General features: G+C 46.2%; 5 protein-coding genes across 5 annotated transcripts; 3 read left to right on the forward strand and 2 right to left on the reverse strand.

Moving 5' to 3' along the window:
• Positions 1-573: 573 nt before the first annotated feature.
• On the forward strand, positions 574-3,619 carry VTP01DRAFT_4695 (uncharacterized protein; the record flags this gene model as incomplete). Its single annotated transcript, XM_069383404.1, has 7 exons — positions 574-708; positions 764-977; positions 1,035-1,232; positions 1,295-1,655; positions 1,732-2,253; positions 2,305-2,740; positions 2,804-3,619. The coding sequence occupies 7 exons, from the start codon at positions 574-576 to the stop codon at positions 3,617-3,619; spliced, it is 2,682 nt and encodes an 893-aa protein (XP_069244109.1).
• Positions 3,620-3,720: 101 nt separating this feature from the next.
• VTP01DRAFT_4696 (uncharacterized protein) lies at positions 3,721-7,217 on the reverse strand (the record flags this gene model as incomplete). Its single annotated transcript, XM_069383405.1, has 7 exons — positions 3,721-4,217; positions 4,284-4,382; positions 4,445-5,598; positions 5,660-5,877; positions 5,931-6,112; positions 6,171-6,553; positions 6,610-7,217. The coding sequence occupies 7 exons, from the start codon at positions 7,215-7,217 to the stop codon at positions 3,721-3,723; spliced, it is 3,141 nt and encodes a 1,046-aa protein (XP_069244110.1).
• A 2,939-nt stretch (positions 7,218-10,156) lies between these two features.
• On the forward strand, positions 10,157-10,639 carry VTP01DRAFT_4697 (uncharacterized protein; the record flags this gene model as incomplete). Its single annotated transcript, XM_069383406.1, has 1 exon — positions 10,157-10,639. The coding sequence occupies one exon, from the start codon at positions 10,157-10,159 to the stop codon at positions 10,637-10,639; it is 483 nt and encodes a 160-aa protein (XP_069244111.1).
• A 1,359-nt stretch (positions 10,640-11,998) lies between these two features.
• Positions 11,999-13,149, forward strand: VTP01DRAFT_4698 (uncharacterized protein; the record flags this gene model as incomplete). Its single annotated transcript, XM_069383407.1, has 3 exons — positions 11,999-12,194; positions 12,262-12,554; positions 12,619-13,149. 3 exons carry the CDS (start codon positions 11,999-12,001, stop codon positions 13,147-13,149), a joined length of 1,020 nt encoding a protein of 339 aa, XP_069244112.1.
• Positions 13,150-13,288: 139 nt separating this feature from the next.
• Positions 13,289-15,878, reverse strand: VTP01DRAFT_4699 (uncharacterized protein; the record flags this gene model as incomplete). The annotated part of the gene is made up of 3 exons (XM_069383408.1): positions 13,289-14,229; positions 14,298-14,644; positions 14,710-15,878. 3 exons carry the CDS (start codon positions 15,876-15,878, stop codon positions 13,289-13,291), a joined length of 2,457 nt encoding a protein of 818 aa, XP_069244113.1.
• Between the last annotated feature and the right edge of the window lie 304 nt (positions 15,879-16,182).

Below are 16,182 nucleotides of genomic sequence, written 5' to 3' on the forward strand. Positions count from 1 at the left end.
TAGTAATAACAACCCTTCACCTCCAGCAGCGCTGATTTCAAATCTGTCAAATTGCCTTGAATGTCGGGAATATCATTTTGCATGGTTATCTGTATCATTCTCAAATCAATAATTGATTGCCTCGAAACATTGTAGTGGAAGTTCACATTGTCCTCAAAGTATGGTCTCGCTTAATCAGGCAAGAAGGAAAATTACTACTCGGAATCAGAATTCTGCTTATTTCTTCCGTAATCAAAGTGTATATGGACTGTGATTGCCTCGTCTGGAATATGTATAATTATAGTTTTCCTTAGAGCATATACACAACGTCTATTACTCATCCTTTGCTGTCGTAAATGCTAATCGCATATGAGATATAGCTGTACACTGATCAAATCTTGATCGGTATCACATGCAAAGTTCAAGATGAAGAATCCATTTGGTGTCACATCAAGATTCTCGCATTATGCAGTAATAATATTCAATAGGTAAGTATACATAGCTAGATAAATAGTGTAATATGTCACCTCCAAATCCCACAAGGAAGGTGGCCAGTCTACAACGAAACCGCCGGAATAAAACGTCAGGCAATGAATGTCATTTCGGCCAAACTTTCAAAGCCAGATTATAGGAGAGCGGGTGGTGAGCGGTGAATGGAGAGACACCAGGTGGTTTCTTTTGTACCAAGAGAAGAGGCTGACAGCGGCAGCAGCAGCAAAACGATACAATGTAAAGCATTCAGAGTTGGAAGTAGACTGTCTGGAGCTCATTCTGTTTCTGACAGACAATACCAGAGCTCATGACATCATACGAGACACAAGTACAAGGGGTGAAAGCGCAATCGGCTTCATCCGACTTTAAGGGACTCAAATCGAAATATGCATCGCAGCTATCGACGCTCAAAGAACTGTTTGCAAACTGGTCTGAAGAGGACTTGCTCTTTGCCATACAAGATACCGATGGGGACCTAGAGTTGACAGTTGAAAGGATCAGCGAAGGTGATCACTGTTAAGCACTCCAGAGTTAATCTCACCTTTAAGCTGACAAAAACAAAGGACACGTTGTTCAGTGGGGTGAAGTGAAAACCAAGAAACAAAAGAAAGAGGAAGCTCAAAAAGCAAAAGCAACGCAACCAACAGCACAGCAGCAGCAACAATTCACCACTTCGCTATCATCATACAAAGACCGAGCTCCTGCAGCAGCAGCAGCAGCAGCGAGAAGCCATTCTGAAAGAACAACACGAAATGGACGAGGTAAAGTTGCTCCTGAATCCCGCCCGCCTCTCCTTACATTATTGACGTCGCTGCTGCCACAGGTGGTTCAGCGTACCGCGGCAACACTCGCGCCAGCAAGCCTCCAGTCGCGTCCCACCCACAGACAGCCGCGTCTTGGGAAAAGCAGACGAAAGCTAATCACTCTTCCGAAACTACACATCAGGGCGGGTCCTGGGCATCGATTGCATCAGCGCCAAAAGCTGCCGTTAACGATAATTCACAGCAACAATTCGGAGCAAATAGTTGGGATGCTCCTACCACCGCTGCTTCTGCTACATGGGGCAGCCAACCTGAACCCGAATCAAAGACACCCGCTGAACCCTCATCTCTACCATCAACTTCCACCGCGAACAATGACGCTTCATCATCCCCCGCACCTAAAACATGGGCTAGTCTCTTAAAGTAAGTGCTAATTTCCTTTTTTTATATCTATCTACCTTTTTTTCTGCATTGATGTTAACATTTTCTTACTTTGAAGGTCAAAGCCGAAACCCGAACCATCAATCGATACAAAGAAGGAAGATCAGCAAACATGGAAAGAACCTGAACCAGCAGCAGCCTCTACAACCGACAGCTGGGATGCACCAAACGATGGCTGGAACTCTGCAGCAGCAGCAAACGAGAATGATGCATGGGGAGCAGCAGCGCCCTCGGTTGATCCGTGGGAACAGCCTGTAGACCTGAACGAGCAAACGTCTCCGTTGAAGGAAGAAGAAAAGGAACCTGTACCTGAGAAGGTACCAGAGCCACAGGAACCTGAGCAGCAGCAGCCATCATCTGTCGCAGCAGCCGCCGGCGTCGAAGATACCAACATTGGCGAAAAGGAGCAACTATCTTCTTCCTCACCCATCAGCGCTGCTAACAAAGCTAAGCAGTCTACTGGCCGTCGTCTCAAGCAAGATGTACCTGTTGTTCTTCCAAACAGCGGCAGCGCTGTCTCTGACGTTGAAGTCAGATTTGGAAGCTTGGGTCTTGAAGATTCTACCGAAAGCAGCGCCCAGTAAGTCTCTATCCAGATAAACTTAAGTTGGATTCTGACTGTGAATTGCAGAATTGGCGGATCGACGAAGAAACAGGATTCCTCGGCATCGGCTGCCGAGCAAGTATCCGAAAAGCAGGCACAGCAATCATATCTTGACCGATATTCTACAAATGAAAATGGACCCACTGCTACTACTCAGGGATCCAACAGCTTGATCGGTGCCGGATCTTTGGGACAGGCATCGTACATTAAGCAACAAGATAACACAGCAGGAGCTAATGTGAACAATTTTGCCCCACAACAACAACAGCCACAACAACATCAATTCAACCATCTTCAGCAACAGCAGCAGCACTTTGGCATGGAAAACCTGACATCCCCTTACAGCTCATACCTCCCCAACCAACTGCCTGCCGGAGTATCCGGTTTTGCAATGAATCCTATGGCGTCTTTGCCTGATTACAGCTTGTACGGCTCCGACGCTCAGAGAGCTGCTGCATCCATGGTGAGTATATTTCAGTTGCTTGATGTAAGCCCACAAATATTGAACTTTTTTGCTCGTATAAAGGGATATTACGATCCAACTGCATACAGTCACTCTCCTTCTACGACGGCTGCCTCTGCTTACCAGGCACGCGACAAGTATGGGCAGGATGCTGCTGCTTCGGCAAACGCTGCTCAAGCGCAACTTTTACCACAGCAAGCGCAACAAATGTACCCCAACATGCCGTACTACCATCAGTATTACTACATGCCGAACCAGCTGTTTGGTGCTTACCAGCAATCCGGCTACGCTAATCCTTATCTAAACAAAAACATGTATCCGATGTATCAGCCATCTGGCAAGCCGGGTGGCGCATCTGCTGCATCGCCTTACGGTGCCGCTGGAGGATCGCCCTACGCAAACCATCATACACAGCAGCAGCAACAACACTTGTATAATCCGACCATTCCCGGCGCGACCGGTTACGATGACATGTCGCCTTTAGGAGGGCTGCAGGATTATCAAAAGTCTACTGCATACAACCAGCAACAGCCTACTCAGCAGCTGCCGGGGTTCTTGGGCAATTTGTCTCAACCATCCCCAGGCGGCGCGGCGCAGCCTCCAGCCAATGCAGGGCAGCAGGGTCAGGGCAAAGCGGACGTTGACAATAGCCAGTACGGTCCCCAGCAAGGTGCTAACGTGCAACATTTTACCCAGCAACAGCATGCATACCAGCAACCAAACCCTTCCAACTACTTCAACCACAATCAGCCTCAACAAATGTTCTATCATCAACAACTTCACATGCAGCCGCAGCAACCGCAACAACAACAGCAGCAGCAGCCCCCGGCACAGCAAGCACCTTCCATAGGCCGGCAGCAGCAATATTGGAGTCAATAGAAGGGGAGAAAGAGAGAGACAGTAGATTATGTAAATTTTTGTTTTGCAAAAAGAAACAAAGAATACCATACTATTGTAGCTTCCAGTTTGTTCTTTTTATCCTATGACATGCTCCCGAATAACTGCGTATTACCCTTCATTTGAGGCGGCGGAGGCATCGAATTAGCGAATAATGGACCTGGTGGTGACGAAGGTAGATGTGGTACAGACGACGGTTGAACAATGGAGGTGGAAGAAGAGACCGAGCCGATTGCTGGACTGCCTACTGCTGCTCCTCCTGGTCGCAACCCTTCGAGCCGAACTAGCCATCCGCTGTGAGCATTGTTGACAGTTTCAAATCCGCTAAGTGGCGAGCTGATAACTTCGTATAATTCCCGCATATCCACCTGTAGGTCATAATACATGTCGCACATCATGCGATGGAGCTGTGCAAGGCTGTGGAACCGCGACGGGTTGTAGTACTTTGTCTGTGTGATCTCATCCAGCTTCAGGTAAGCTGCCTTGGCTCTCTCGAGGATGGTAGTCGACCGATCAGCTAATACATCGCCAAACAAACGTCCGTGAACATTATCTGACAGTGCCGTTGATGCAGTCCAGCCTACAATGTTTTGAACTAAGTCCTCTGTCGGCCCTTTCGCGATTAACCTTGCACTCTTCAGCTTACCATTTGTCCATGCCAAGTTGGAGCTCTCCAAGGAGAATCTCCTCTCTACGTTTTTATCTAATCTTGACCTTGATCTCGTGCTTTGATCTTGATACGCATCTATCATCCATCCAGAGTTAGCAGGGAAAAGAAGTGAATCTAGTAGCCTCGAAAGTTCTTACCTCGAGTAGGTTCTCCAAACAGAAAGTTTGAGAAGAAGGAGTTGGTCGTCTCACCGCGATCTGCAGCCATTATTGGCCTTTTACCACTGCCAATCGCTGAACTAGCGCTACTCTCATCAGCACTCAAGACGCGATTAGCTCTAGCGCCGACAGGACTGCCAATCGGGCCAGCGTTTGAAGACTGTCGTCGACCACTTGGTGGTTGGCCGATAGGTGCAATGTGCGAACCAGGTCTGGATATCACTTTAGCGGATGCGCTGCTGCTACTGCTACCAGCATCAAACGAAGATGAAAGCCGTCCAAAGCCGATAGGCATCACGGCTCTGTCGATGGCGGCGAAAGGATGCGTCGGGCTGGTTGCTGGCTGTCCAGCAAGTCGAGCTGGAGCAATCGGAAGACTATGTGGTAGACCATTGAGGGGTAATAACGGGTGTGGAGGTACGGGCATATCGAGATTTGGCGGGTTAACATCGCTGCCGAGTCTAGCAGCTGATGCCTGAGTGGAGGAACCGACGAGAACATCCATTAATGCTTTTTGTCGGGCAGCGTCGTCTACTGGTCGTATCGGTACATTTGAAGGCATGGCTTGGTTGGCCGCTGAAGTCGTGGCTGTGCTTTGCATGGCCGGTGAAGGCTCAGTAGACTTTGCTGATTTACTGCTGCTTGCTGCCGACGTTGTTGCTGCTGCCTTGGCTTCCCGTTTCTCGCGCTCTGCACGTTCGCGCTCCTCTGTCTCCTTTGCGCGGCGTTGCTCTTCTTCGACTTTCCGTTTGGCAGCTCTTGCCTTTTCTTCTCGTTCTTTACGTTCTCGTTCTTCACGTTCTTCACGTTCTTTGCGTTCTTTTTCTTCGCGTTCTTTCCGCTCTTTCTCCTCACGTTCGCGACGTTCTTGTTCTTCTTTTTCTTTGCGTTTTCGCTCCTTCTCAGCTGCGCGTTCCCGCTCTTCTTTCAAACGCCGTCGTTTTTCTTCCTCTTTGCGTAACCGTTCTTCCTCCTTTTGTCGTCGTTCCTCTTCTTTCTTCAGTCGCTCCTGTTCACGCTTTTTTCGTTCTTCTTCAAGCTTGCGTTCTCTCTCGGCTCTAGCTGCTTCTTCCTCAGCTTTACGCTGTGCCTCCCTCGCTAAGCGTTCTTCTTCTTTTTGTTTCTTTAATTGTCTAAAAATAGATCGAGTAAAGTTAGTGTTATGCATCAAACATTTGTTTGCAGAACTATTACCGTTTCTTATCCTTTTTGCGTTCCTTCTCCTTTTGTTTCTTAAGCTCGCGTTCTTGTCTCAGTCGATCCTCTTCTTCGAGCTCTTGAATAAGCCGTTGTTGTCGTTCACGAGCTACTTTTTCCCGATAAGCAGCAAGTACCCGCTGCTCAAACATCCGGGCAGCAAAGATTTGGAACATACGTCGACCTTCTTCCATCCGTTGTTCATCCGTGCCAGCCTTACGATGTATGAGCAACAGTTAAATTTTAAAAATTCGCGACATCCCTTTACCTCTTCTTCTTCCTCGTCGTAGACTTCATCTTCATCCTCGTCGATATCGTCATAGTAATCATCGGTCTGTTCCATGACTTCATCTTCTTTTTGTATTCGTCGTTCAGCGAGTCGCTCCATCATATCAAGGAATTTTTTGCCGTCATTTTTCAATAAATCATCCGCCACAGTCAGAATACCGCCTTTATATAAAGAGTGAGTAGAGCAACACAGAATGTAGAAAATGGAAACAAGTCTTACCTTTTACGGTGAGACTGTTACCAAAGTTGAAATGATCAACGCCGGCAGCAGCCGTATTCTGGCTAAATCGATCCGTAAAAGCAGCGTCGTCGTAGGAAGTTTTCTCGCCTTCTGACAGATTCTCTGATTGATCTGATTGACTGTTGATTTCGTCGTCGTACGCGGGACTGTAATCATCATCCTCTTCCTCATCCTCATCTTCGTCAAGCTGGCCATCATATCCATCTTCGTACGAGACAGGTGATGCTCTTTCGTAATGGCTCTGCGCGAGGGCTCCATCGGCGGCATTGTAGAAACGCGTTTGCTGCTGATGGTTTGCGTATTGCTCAAGTTCCTCGTAATAGGCATCGTATAGCACTTCTAGCTCGTCCTCAATTGCCGTTCTAAATTCCGGAAAGGTAAGCAATCTCTCAGAGAATATCTAGAATATCTAGCGTACCTTTTCTTGCCACAGACAGAGCAATTACAGCTGTTTTTCTGTTGTTCCTTCATTTTCCGTAACACAGCATCCTTTTCTACTTTAACAAGAGACCGTCGTTCTTCTTCGCCTAGACCGAGCCAGAACTCCCGAATCTTCTGCCGTTCTTCACTGTTACTCATGCTTGACCAGAATTCGTCGTCTTTTTTCGAGCTGGCCACTGCACTGTTACGGGTATCAACGAGCCAATGAGATCCACTGTTTGGAGTCGACGAATGTTCTAGAGCTCGGCTATCTTCATCGAGCTCTGGAATGCCCTGAGAGGATACGCTTGCTTTTGACTTCGCCTTTTTCTTCTTTTTCCGTTTCGCAAGAGATGTTGGAGGTACGGGGGCGGTGCAAGAAGCTGTATTCCCAACAGCTGGTGCCGTCTCGTGATGAGCATCGTTTTCAACATGAGCCTCCTCCGTGTTGCCTTCAGTCTTGCCGATCGGACTCGGCTTCTTTCTTGTTGACTTGTCAGCAGCAGAAACGTTGGAGACTGGTAAGCTCGTTCGAACGGAAGCCGTTGTAGTAGTGGTAGTAGCTGGTGGCTTTTTAGAGAGGTGTACCGACTTTGTCATTAGCATAAAGATCCAGATGAAACAGAGGTCGATCACAAGTGTGATTAAGGCAGTCGGATAGACTAGATCGTGGAATGCTCTGTAAAAGAACTCGATGGTGATTGACCGTCGTCCTTTAGAAAGATTAATGAGTAATCCGCTCCAAGGTATTTTAGCCGAAACAAGTCTGGTGGTGGAGCCCAAAAAGAACAGGTTCAAGCCGCTACCCAGCTTCTTCCTTCCTTAAGAGTCCTGCTACTAAACCACCTCGCTGCTCCCGCAACCCCTCCTCTCCAAACCAAGTAGAAACCAAAATTCTCCCACTGGCCAAGAACGACATTTACCGTTCCAGTTGAATGTGCAGAGAACGTGAGCGAGTTGAAATCTTTACAGAACGTAATTGTTGGTTATCCGTGATGCGTTGCAAAAGGCAAGCCTTGGTTTGGAAGCAGAAAAGAAGGCTTGATAACCTGTGGAGTGGTGTGGAAAGAACACTGCCAGACTCCGCCGCTTCCCAATGTGTGTGTGTCTCTCTTCCGGTCGTTCAGAAGTTGCCGCTCACACGGAGGATCATCCCACTTACTTTACCTATATAATCGTGCAACTTATGCATTTATAAGTGATAATATCAATATCAGATTTATGGGATTTGGATAACTGGGCTTAGTCTGTTTCCAAGATACAGTTCCTGGATCATTTTTAGTTTTCTGTAATCGGTCACATATTTCAAAAATGATCAAGTATCACACCTTTTCTTTTGTATACCGGTGACAAGGAGATGATATCGATGGACAGAATCTCTGATCTTCCACATTGGTGTGTGATAAGCTGAACAATATAGCGGCGGATCAAGAAGTCACGATGGACGAGCTTTAATTATCCTGTGAAGCATGCAATGGCCCCAGTGCATATCAGCAATGGATAAAAACCCGAACGAGTTGAATGCATCCGTATGTACGCAAAGAGTCATCCGCTACAATGGGATGGCCGTATATTACTCGGACGCTATTTATATGGAGAACTATATACGGAAAACTTCGAGAGTCTTTGCAATCCAGCATGAAAGCTACCAGTACGGTGGATCCCAATGTCGTTTCAACTAAGGATGGAAGCCCATAATTTCGTACATGTCCTAAACTTGCGAGCAAAAAAAGTATCTTTGAAAAACTCTGTAAAGATAAGCAAACGCATGATTTGCACATTGCTGTTCATACATAAACTGTTGTAGATCTCAAGGCTTACATAGCACACTAGCTGATAAAACGTAAACAAATCATCTACATGAATTCAAATTTTTGGTGGCATACAATTTGACTGGAATAGCCTGCATAGCAGCCACCAGCATGATTTGTATACATGAATGTTTAGGAGATCTCACAGCGTTGAAGTTCACCTCAGGCTTCAAACTACTTTCAGTACAAAGAAGCTTTACTGTATTTTACGTTTTAGCGTGGGACCAGGTCTTTACATCGTAGTGACATTCATAATCCTAAAGAGTTGCCAGAATTCTACGTTGTTACAGTTTACTTCGCTTTTATCCAGAAAGGTTTCTGATCTAGCTGTTTGCTAGCTTTGCAAGATATTACTTGCGAAATGCCTGTGGGATTTAGTTGTAGATCTTTGGTAATAATACAAATATATATGCAGTAGTTGTCTGGATTCAGATTAACGATTAACGGGACTCGATACTTTTGCAAGAATAAGCTCCGGATCTTATCGCTTAAACACGGTGTGATATGAAATGACGTAGTAATGTGAGAGAAAAATGAGCAATATATCCTTTCAAATCCTTGATGCAATTGTAAACCATACAAGGTGCTCGAAGATTAGATGATCTTTGTCTGAAGTTCGCAATTGTACTAGTAGTAGAGCCGAGAGTTGGACAAATCACGTTACGTCACACTGAGATACAAAAAGCTCCTGAAATGGACATTTGTGATCCACCCCAAAAAGCTGATGATCTCTTCGGGTAGGGGCTAGGTATGCGTGCGTCCTGCGCACTGCTCTCCGGATCTGGCACATTCCTCAGGACGGAGCATGGCTGTTCTCAAGTCAGCTAAGCTCTGCCCTGAGCGCTTTGCTCCGCGCAAGGAAGCAGAAAAGGATTACAAATTGACAACTCGACTGTCTCTCGTTACTACCAATTAAAAGAACTTCAGTTTCTATTGATGAAAAACATTGTTGAATGAAAAAACGCAAAATTGGGAGTTTACAACGGTGCAATGAGCTCTATTGTGTTACTGTCATGCATTGAAAAATGTTAATATGTTTAGATAAAGATAAATCCGTACAAAACAATACATGCTAATGCGGATCTTTTTCCTCGTTATGCTGCTTCGTACCCCTGTTTCTCCTGCAATCTTTTATTGTGGACGGACGTGCGGATCATATTGCTGCGTGACGTCCAGAACTATGTTAAGGAGGATCAAGAAGCGTCAGTGTTGGCGTACGCATGCCAATGCAAGGTTTTGTGGAGAGAGAGAGAGAGAGAAGAAATACCATGCTCAGGTGGTCCACGTTGCAAAGAATGGAAAGGCTGCGAAGGGAGCCTTGTTCATGCGTCATAATAGCAATTAACCTGCTGAGTGGGTTTTAGTCCGGTCAGCAATGAACTTTCCAGTCGTGACAACTCTTAAGGTTAAGCTACTGGAAGATTTCTCGTCGAGCCCGTCGCTGCCGTTTCTTGTACCCCGCGCGCGAGGGCGATGCCGCTGCCGCCGAGAGCGAGGAGCGGCAGGAGATTGGAAAGATCTCTTATTTTTTTTCCAAAGAGTTGGCGGACGGTCTGGTTGATATCAAAATGGACTGGAATTGCTCCAAGTCTCAGGGGCGAGGATTATTCAGAAACGCCTCGATTGGGATATATAAACCTCGCAGTCGCAGCAGTTGGGAATATCTTTTTTTCACTCTTGTCATCTTCTGCATTTCTTTTCTCTCTTCCTCGCATAGAATATAACTTTATCAGCATGGTGCATCATCAAGAAACAGTAATGAACGAGCGAGCATGGATGCCCAAAGGCAAACAGATCACGTTGCCATCGTTTCACTCGCTGTGCAAGCCGATCGAAGAATTAACGACACCGCCTCCGGCAAAAGAGACTAGAAATCACTATCGCACAACCTCCGTACCATCGCGTTTACCAAGCCAGTTTCAGCAGCGGCTCTCGATGGATGTCTTGTTGGATGCTATCGAACTTGAACAATCCATGTATGAGCAGTACAAACATGAGCGCGTAAAGAGTATGCTTCGTGAACATCACCAACACGGCCATCGATTCCACCCATACGACCGCCGACGTTCCAAATCAGCTCCAGGAGGTTCTGTATCTATCCAATGTACCAAGCAGGCCCAATGGACATCGTCTTTCACAAACGACCAAGGATTGAATCCTCAGCAACTTGCCGAATCTATCGCTCAAAAACACATCGACTGGGCCAAGAGAAAGTAAATTGTTCTATCTTTGCTTTGACTAGGTTCCAACCCATTTCCTTCCTTTTTGTTTTGCGTATCTACATACACACACACACACACACACTCTCTCTCTCTCTCTCTCTCTGTCACTCTCACATTATCACTCAGACACTAGCATACACACTGGCTCACTCCATCCATTCATTATCAGTTTCTTGCCACACTCTCCCCACAACTTGCACGAAACACACTTGCATGGCTATGTAAGCGAAGCAACAACACCACTCAGCGAGGCACAACAAGAGCAGCAAGCATATTCAGCAACAAAGACGACAATTCTTGATCTGTCACGAATATCATTTATTATCATCATTAGTATCATTATATCTTTTTCTTTTTTTGTTTGTAACTGCTTACCCCTATGAAGTACCTGTATTTTCGAAATTTTTTCCGCGCATCAACTTTTTAACATATACATATCTGAAACGTGCCCAGCGTTAAATGTCCTTCCTCTTTTCCGTGCAGAAGGACTTGCCATTCTTATTGGGCGGGGACGCTCCGCTTAAGGTTCACACGTGCTACGTTGATGCATTGCGCGAGGAATGTTGGAAGCTTTAAGGAGAATCTTCTCGCAATGCTTTTACTGGAAAAAGTCAAATGAAATAATCAGACGTTTCGGACAACAGACAACTTGGGCGATCACTTCAAAAAGCGTGTCAATATTAGAGAGACTGCTGCAGAATTAAATGTTCAGATCAGGTTCTGGAAGGGTCTTGGGCGCGCATAGGATATGCCCTACTAATACCGCTTTTGCATTTGTTGGAAAAATCATGTGTCACACAGCAGATCTTTGAGATGCAAAGTTCTAAATCGATTAATATCACTCAGCAGCATAAATATTCGAATTGCGACGTAATGGCTGGTTATGTAAATTTGATATGCATGTACGCACAATGGAATAGGTTTGCCACGTCGCAAGTAAATGGTAGCCTCTGATGTCAAACTAACCTAGTAAATATGCATAGAAGAGAAAGAATATGTAGGGGCTGTGTAATGGTGTAGAGAAAGTTGCAGAAAAATACTCGAAGCGACAACGACGGGGAGAGTTCGGAAGTATTATGGACGGCATACAGACAACCCTCATTCTATATTCACTTTTGTTATCTATGAACGAGAATAGAGTTGCCTGGGTAGTGAATAGAATACAATGCGCTTTGTAGCGGCAACACAAAATGCGAGTGGGCACATGGGCCAATTCTCTTGTGGGAGGAGTGCAAAAGCCGGTGCGGTCTGTGGCCGCCCAGATTCGCCTCCTTTCTTCTTTCTCTCACAACGTATACCTTTCCTGTTTAAGTCATTTATCTTACTCTTTTCTCTACCTTCCCTCACTCAATTGATGGCAACCCATTCACCATCTCTACACGACCCCAATGAAGCCAAACGCTGGCTTATCATTGGAGCTTACCATGCTGGCGCCTCAGAGAACCGTATCGCACGTATCTCTGGTCTCTCCAAGACAGCCGTGCGCCGAATAATACTCAACTATCAACGCACGGAAGTACCCTCGCTGCCCCAAGAATTACCACGTTCAGGTATGAACCCAAAACACGAAGGCAATGACGCATTTGCCATCTCATTCATCCTTTCCACCATGAACAGTCAAAGAAAAGCCTTTAGTCGAATACGACGAAGACGGTAATCTTATTCTGGATGAAGAGGACGAAGAAAGCCTCCAGGTACCAGGCACAAGCGAACACGATGTGCATGGGCTGCATAATAAGTATTTTGAAAAGCAGCAGCAGCGACAACATCATCTTCCGCCCAAGCGATCGGCCGACAGTCGGATAACAAAGTTCGTACCATCCAAGAAGATCTCCCGCTTACCAACAACGAAAGAAATAATCGCCTACGTCTCGCAACAAAGGCAGTTGGGTAACGAGGCGACAAACTCTGTATGTTTGCCGAAAAATGAAAAAAAAGCGAACGTAATTCGCAGTGCTAACTGATCCTAATCAGCTTGCGACATTCGAACACTCTGACGACGATATCCCTTCCCTTTCCTCCGTTTCTTCAAACCCTAGCACTCCATTGTGGCGACCTCTCACCCCTCCTCGCGATTCATTAGCTTCACTCGATGACAAATTGATGCACTTGGCACCACCCATGTCTGTGTCGTTACCACCCTCTCCACCACTTCACAGCCAACATGTGCCGAGATTACCACCTCTAAGCAAGTACGATCAGACGATACGAGGATTTGAAGAGTGGACGCATGGAGACGATATGCTGTTACTTGAACATGTACTTGAACGACTTGAGGAGACGAGGTGGAAAGAATTGGAAGCCAAAATGGAAGGAAGGCACACCGCTCGATTGTGCAAAGAACGCTGGAAGTATTTGCAGTCGATCTTATTGAAAGCAACCACAAAATTGGAAATAAAACAAGGCGATGAACATCAACCAGAAAACCAAACGTCTGACGAACCAGATGAAGAAGAGATCTACGAACTTGAGGACACCGATCAAGAAATGGAAGACGCAAACTAGGTTTCTATTTTTCTCACACCCAAACCCAAATCGACACCCATTCCGTTATTTGTTGCAAATATCTGATTCTTTATTCCCTCCTAGCCTTTCCTTTACGAATATCAAATACAATTATTTGAACAAAGTTCTTTTTTTTTTTTCACTGGTTATTTGCACGCAAAAGTCCCACAACAGATTTCACAAATGCTGGTACGACTTTTGGGAGCAGTTCCATCTGTGGCGGCTCCAGTGTCAATTCGTGAGCTACAGGTGCTTTGCTACCGCTGCTGCCGGAATAGGTACTGTCGTCATCGTCATCAAACAATTCATCGTCCTCTGCAACAAACTCGGCCAAGTCTTGAAACACGCCGACAACTTCGGACTTGTTTGGCAAAAAGTCGAACGCTTCTTCGGTATCGATTTGACTCTGCTGTTGATCCATCATAAGTTTCTGTCGAGTACGCTGCATATGCTGGGCCTTGCGTCTCCAGTGATAATCACAAATAGCATCAATTTCTTTCTTTAGCGCCTCGTGGTCGGTCACGCCAGCTGCAGTGGCCACTTGATCCATATCCACCCGCCCCGGAATACCATTGGCCACCAGCGAAAACATGCAATCAACGTATTGCAGCAGCTCGTCGAACAGCCGAGACGAGTCGTTGGCGTGGACGTCGTGTACGAATTTGTAAAACTGTTGCTCGTGGCGCTGTACGAGCTGGATGAACTGCTGTGTTGTGTTGCTGACATCCTGCACGTCAACCGAATCAAGTATCCCAATCAAATCGTCAATGAAAGCAGAGAGATGGGTGATAGAATCACCAATGTTCGCAGCCTTGTAGACTTGGGCAAGCGGCTCATAGAACATGGCAAAGATTTCTCGGAGGAGCTCGCCCGTGACTCCTTGGAAAGCCAGCGCCATAAGAACTTCTTGCTCTCGCTTTGCAGCATAGAGTGTCCACAAGCGGTGAAGCTGCTTGACCAGCTTTCTGTTTTCAGGTTCTTTGGTAGCTGACGCTAGTTTCACAATTTGCTGAGGTGTGAGGGCTGGCTCGATATCCTCGTTTCTGAGCACCTCCAATGTCTGTCCAACGGATGATCTACCTATTTTTTCAGCCAATCAGTAAAGTTTAACGTGCATTGTTCTAGAGAAAAGGAAAAGAGAACATTACTCTGGAAGGAAAAATTCTCGGGCAACGGTGTCTCCACAGCGTTTCGAAATTTCTTGCAAAGTTCTGGATCTTGGATTTGCGTTTCCAATTCAGCGATCTCCTGCTGGACTTCCTTCGCTTCGTCGCTCATGCCGGCCATGATAATTCTTTGAAAAAGACTACGCCGTCCGAATGGTTGTGCCAGAAACAGGTCGAGAACACCCTTCACCATCGCGAAAGGATTAGATACTTTTAGTATCTGGGCTACAGCTCGATACGGCATCAGTGCATGCGTGCGTTTCAGAGAGGCAACGTTTTCAGATGCGCTATCGGATGTGATGAATTGAGTGTGTAGCACAAAGGCCAAGCTAACAAGCGGAAATCGCCGTTAGCCCATTGCATAGGTCATACTTCTTTTTTTATCTTTGCTTACTTTATACGTCCCCACTCGAAACCTTTGCGAATAGGGTCTGGCAAGTCTTGTATGCGCTCTGTACTTTTGATAATCTCGAAAACTTCAAGCAAACCGCCGGGTTTCATTACCTGTTTTTTCAGCATGGACAAGAGTTCATTCAGCTCGCTCATCTTTTGATCCACTTGCTCGCGGAATCTGGCCTCTTCTTCGTATCTTGCGAGATCCAGTTCCTTGCGCTTTTCAGCATCATCCAACTGCTCCTGTGTTAGTTCGATAGAGTTCTCTGACAAGAAGCGTCTAAAGATGTCACTCTTTGCTAATTTTGGTACAGCTGCAACGCGTCTTAAGAACGAGCGCAGTAAAAGTCGGTCTTTCTCGCGATAAAGATGAGTGTGGCGTAATTCTTGCGGTCGTCTGTGGAAAGCCTTGCGCTCCTGCTTGTTTTCACCGTTTTCAAACGACGGATCGCTTGCTTTGCTTGGCACACCGGGGACCTCCTCAGACGGATATTCGGCTCGGAGATCCTGGTAAAGACGTCTAAAGTCACCGTGTCGCCGACCAACAAAGACCGGGTCAGGTTGATCTTGAAAGTGTGTACAAATGACGAATTCTGCATGCGAAACTTCTCGAAGCGTACGCTTTTCGCTAGTGTTCCTGACAGTAACGACATTTATATCAAGGCCATTGAAACCTATCCATTCCAAGTAATGATCTTCGTTTTCCAAAAATGTCATTTCCTTCTCCATCTCCTTTGTTACTTCGCTGTCCTCTTTCTTTCTAAGCTCGCTCGGATCAACCTTGATGACTTGCTCATCTCCTTGCCTAGTCTTTATCGACGCAGCCAGACCGACGTTCATGAGCTTTTGGATCTTGTGCATTAAAATTCGACGCTGGGTTGCACTTGATCTTTTAGGCGTGTATGTGTCGAGTTTGACTTTAGCTAGCTCATTCAAAAACGTCTGACATTTGTTCCAGAACTCGTCATTGCCGCCATGCTTCAATAGAGGGAACTTCACGACAAATTGCTGTGCAATGTACCGAAGAAAAGGATACTTGGTCTCGGTATGGTCGTCTTTTAGCAGCGCGAACACGTCAGGCGACTGTTTCAGCTTGTCAAGTTCTCTCTGCAGCTCCAGCGAGATAAGCTCCCGCTTGTAATAGTGAAGTTGAGTCGGTGATAGCTCCATTTGCCAAAGCGGACAGTCAAGAATAAAATACAGACGAATAAGAAGGAAGAAGCAGCCTGGGTTCCGCTCCTCCTTGGCGTCACAGGTTTTCAGCAAGAGGATGACGATCAGCCGGCATTACTTGTCCCGTTCTCCGAAAAGCGCCGCTTTGTTCAGAGCAACCTAAGTTGTGTAACCAAAGAAGGTTGTTATTGCTTCGTAATAGTAAGGCACATGTATTGTACACGGCTGCTACGTACATAGCATCACAGACAATAGTGTTCGGACCTATGCTGTTTCATTCCGGACCGAGCTGATCTTGGCT

Source organism: Rhizomucor pusillus, assembly GCF_041956525.1.
Source record: "Rhizomucor pusillus strain CBS 183.67 unplaced genomic scaffold VTP01scaffold_2, whole genome shotgun sequence".
Lineage (NCBI taxonomy): Eukaryota > Fungi > Mucoromycota > Mucoromycetes > Mucorales > Lichtheimiaceae > Rhizomucor > Rhizomucor pusillus.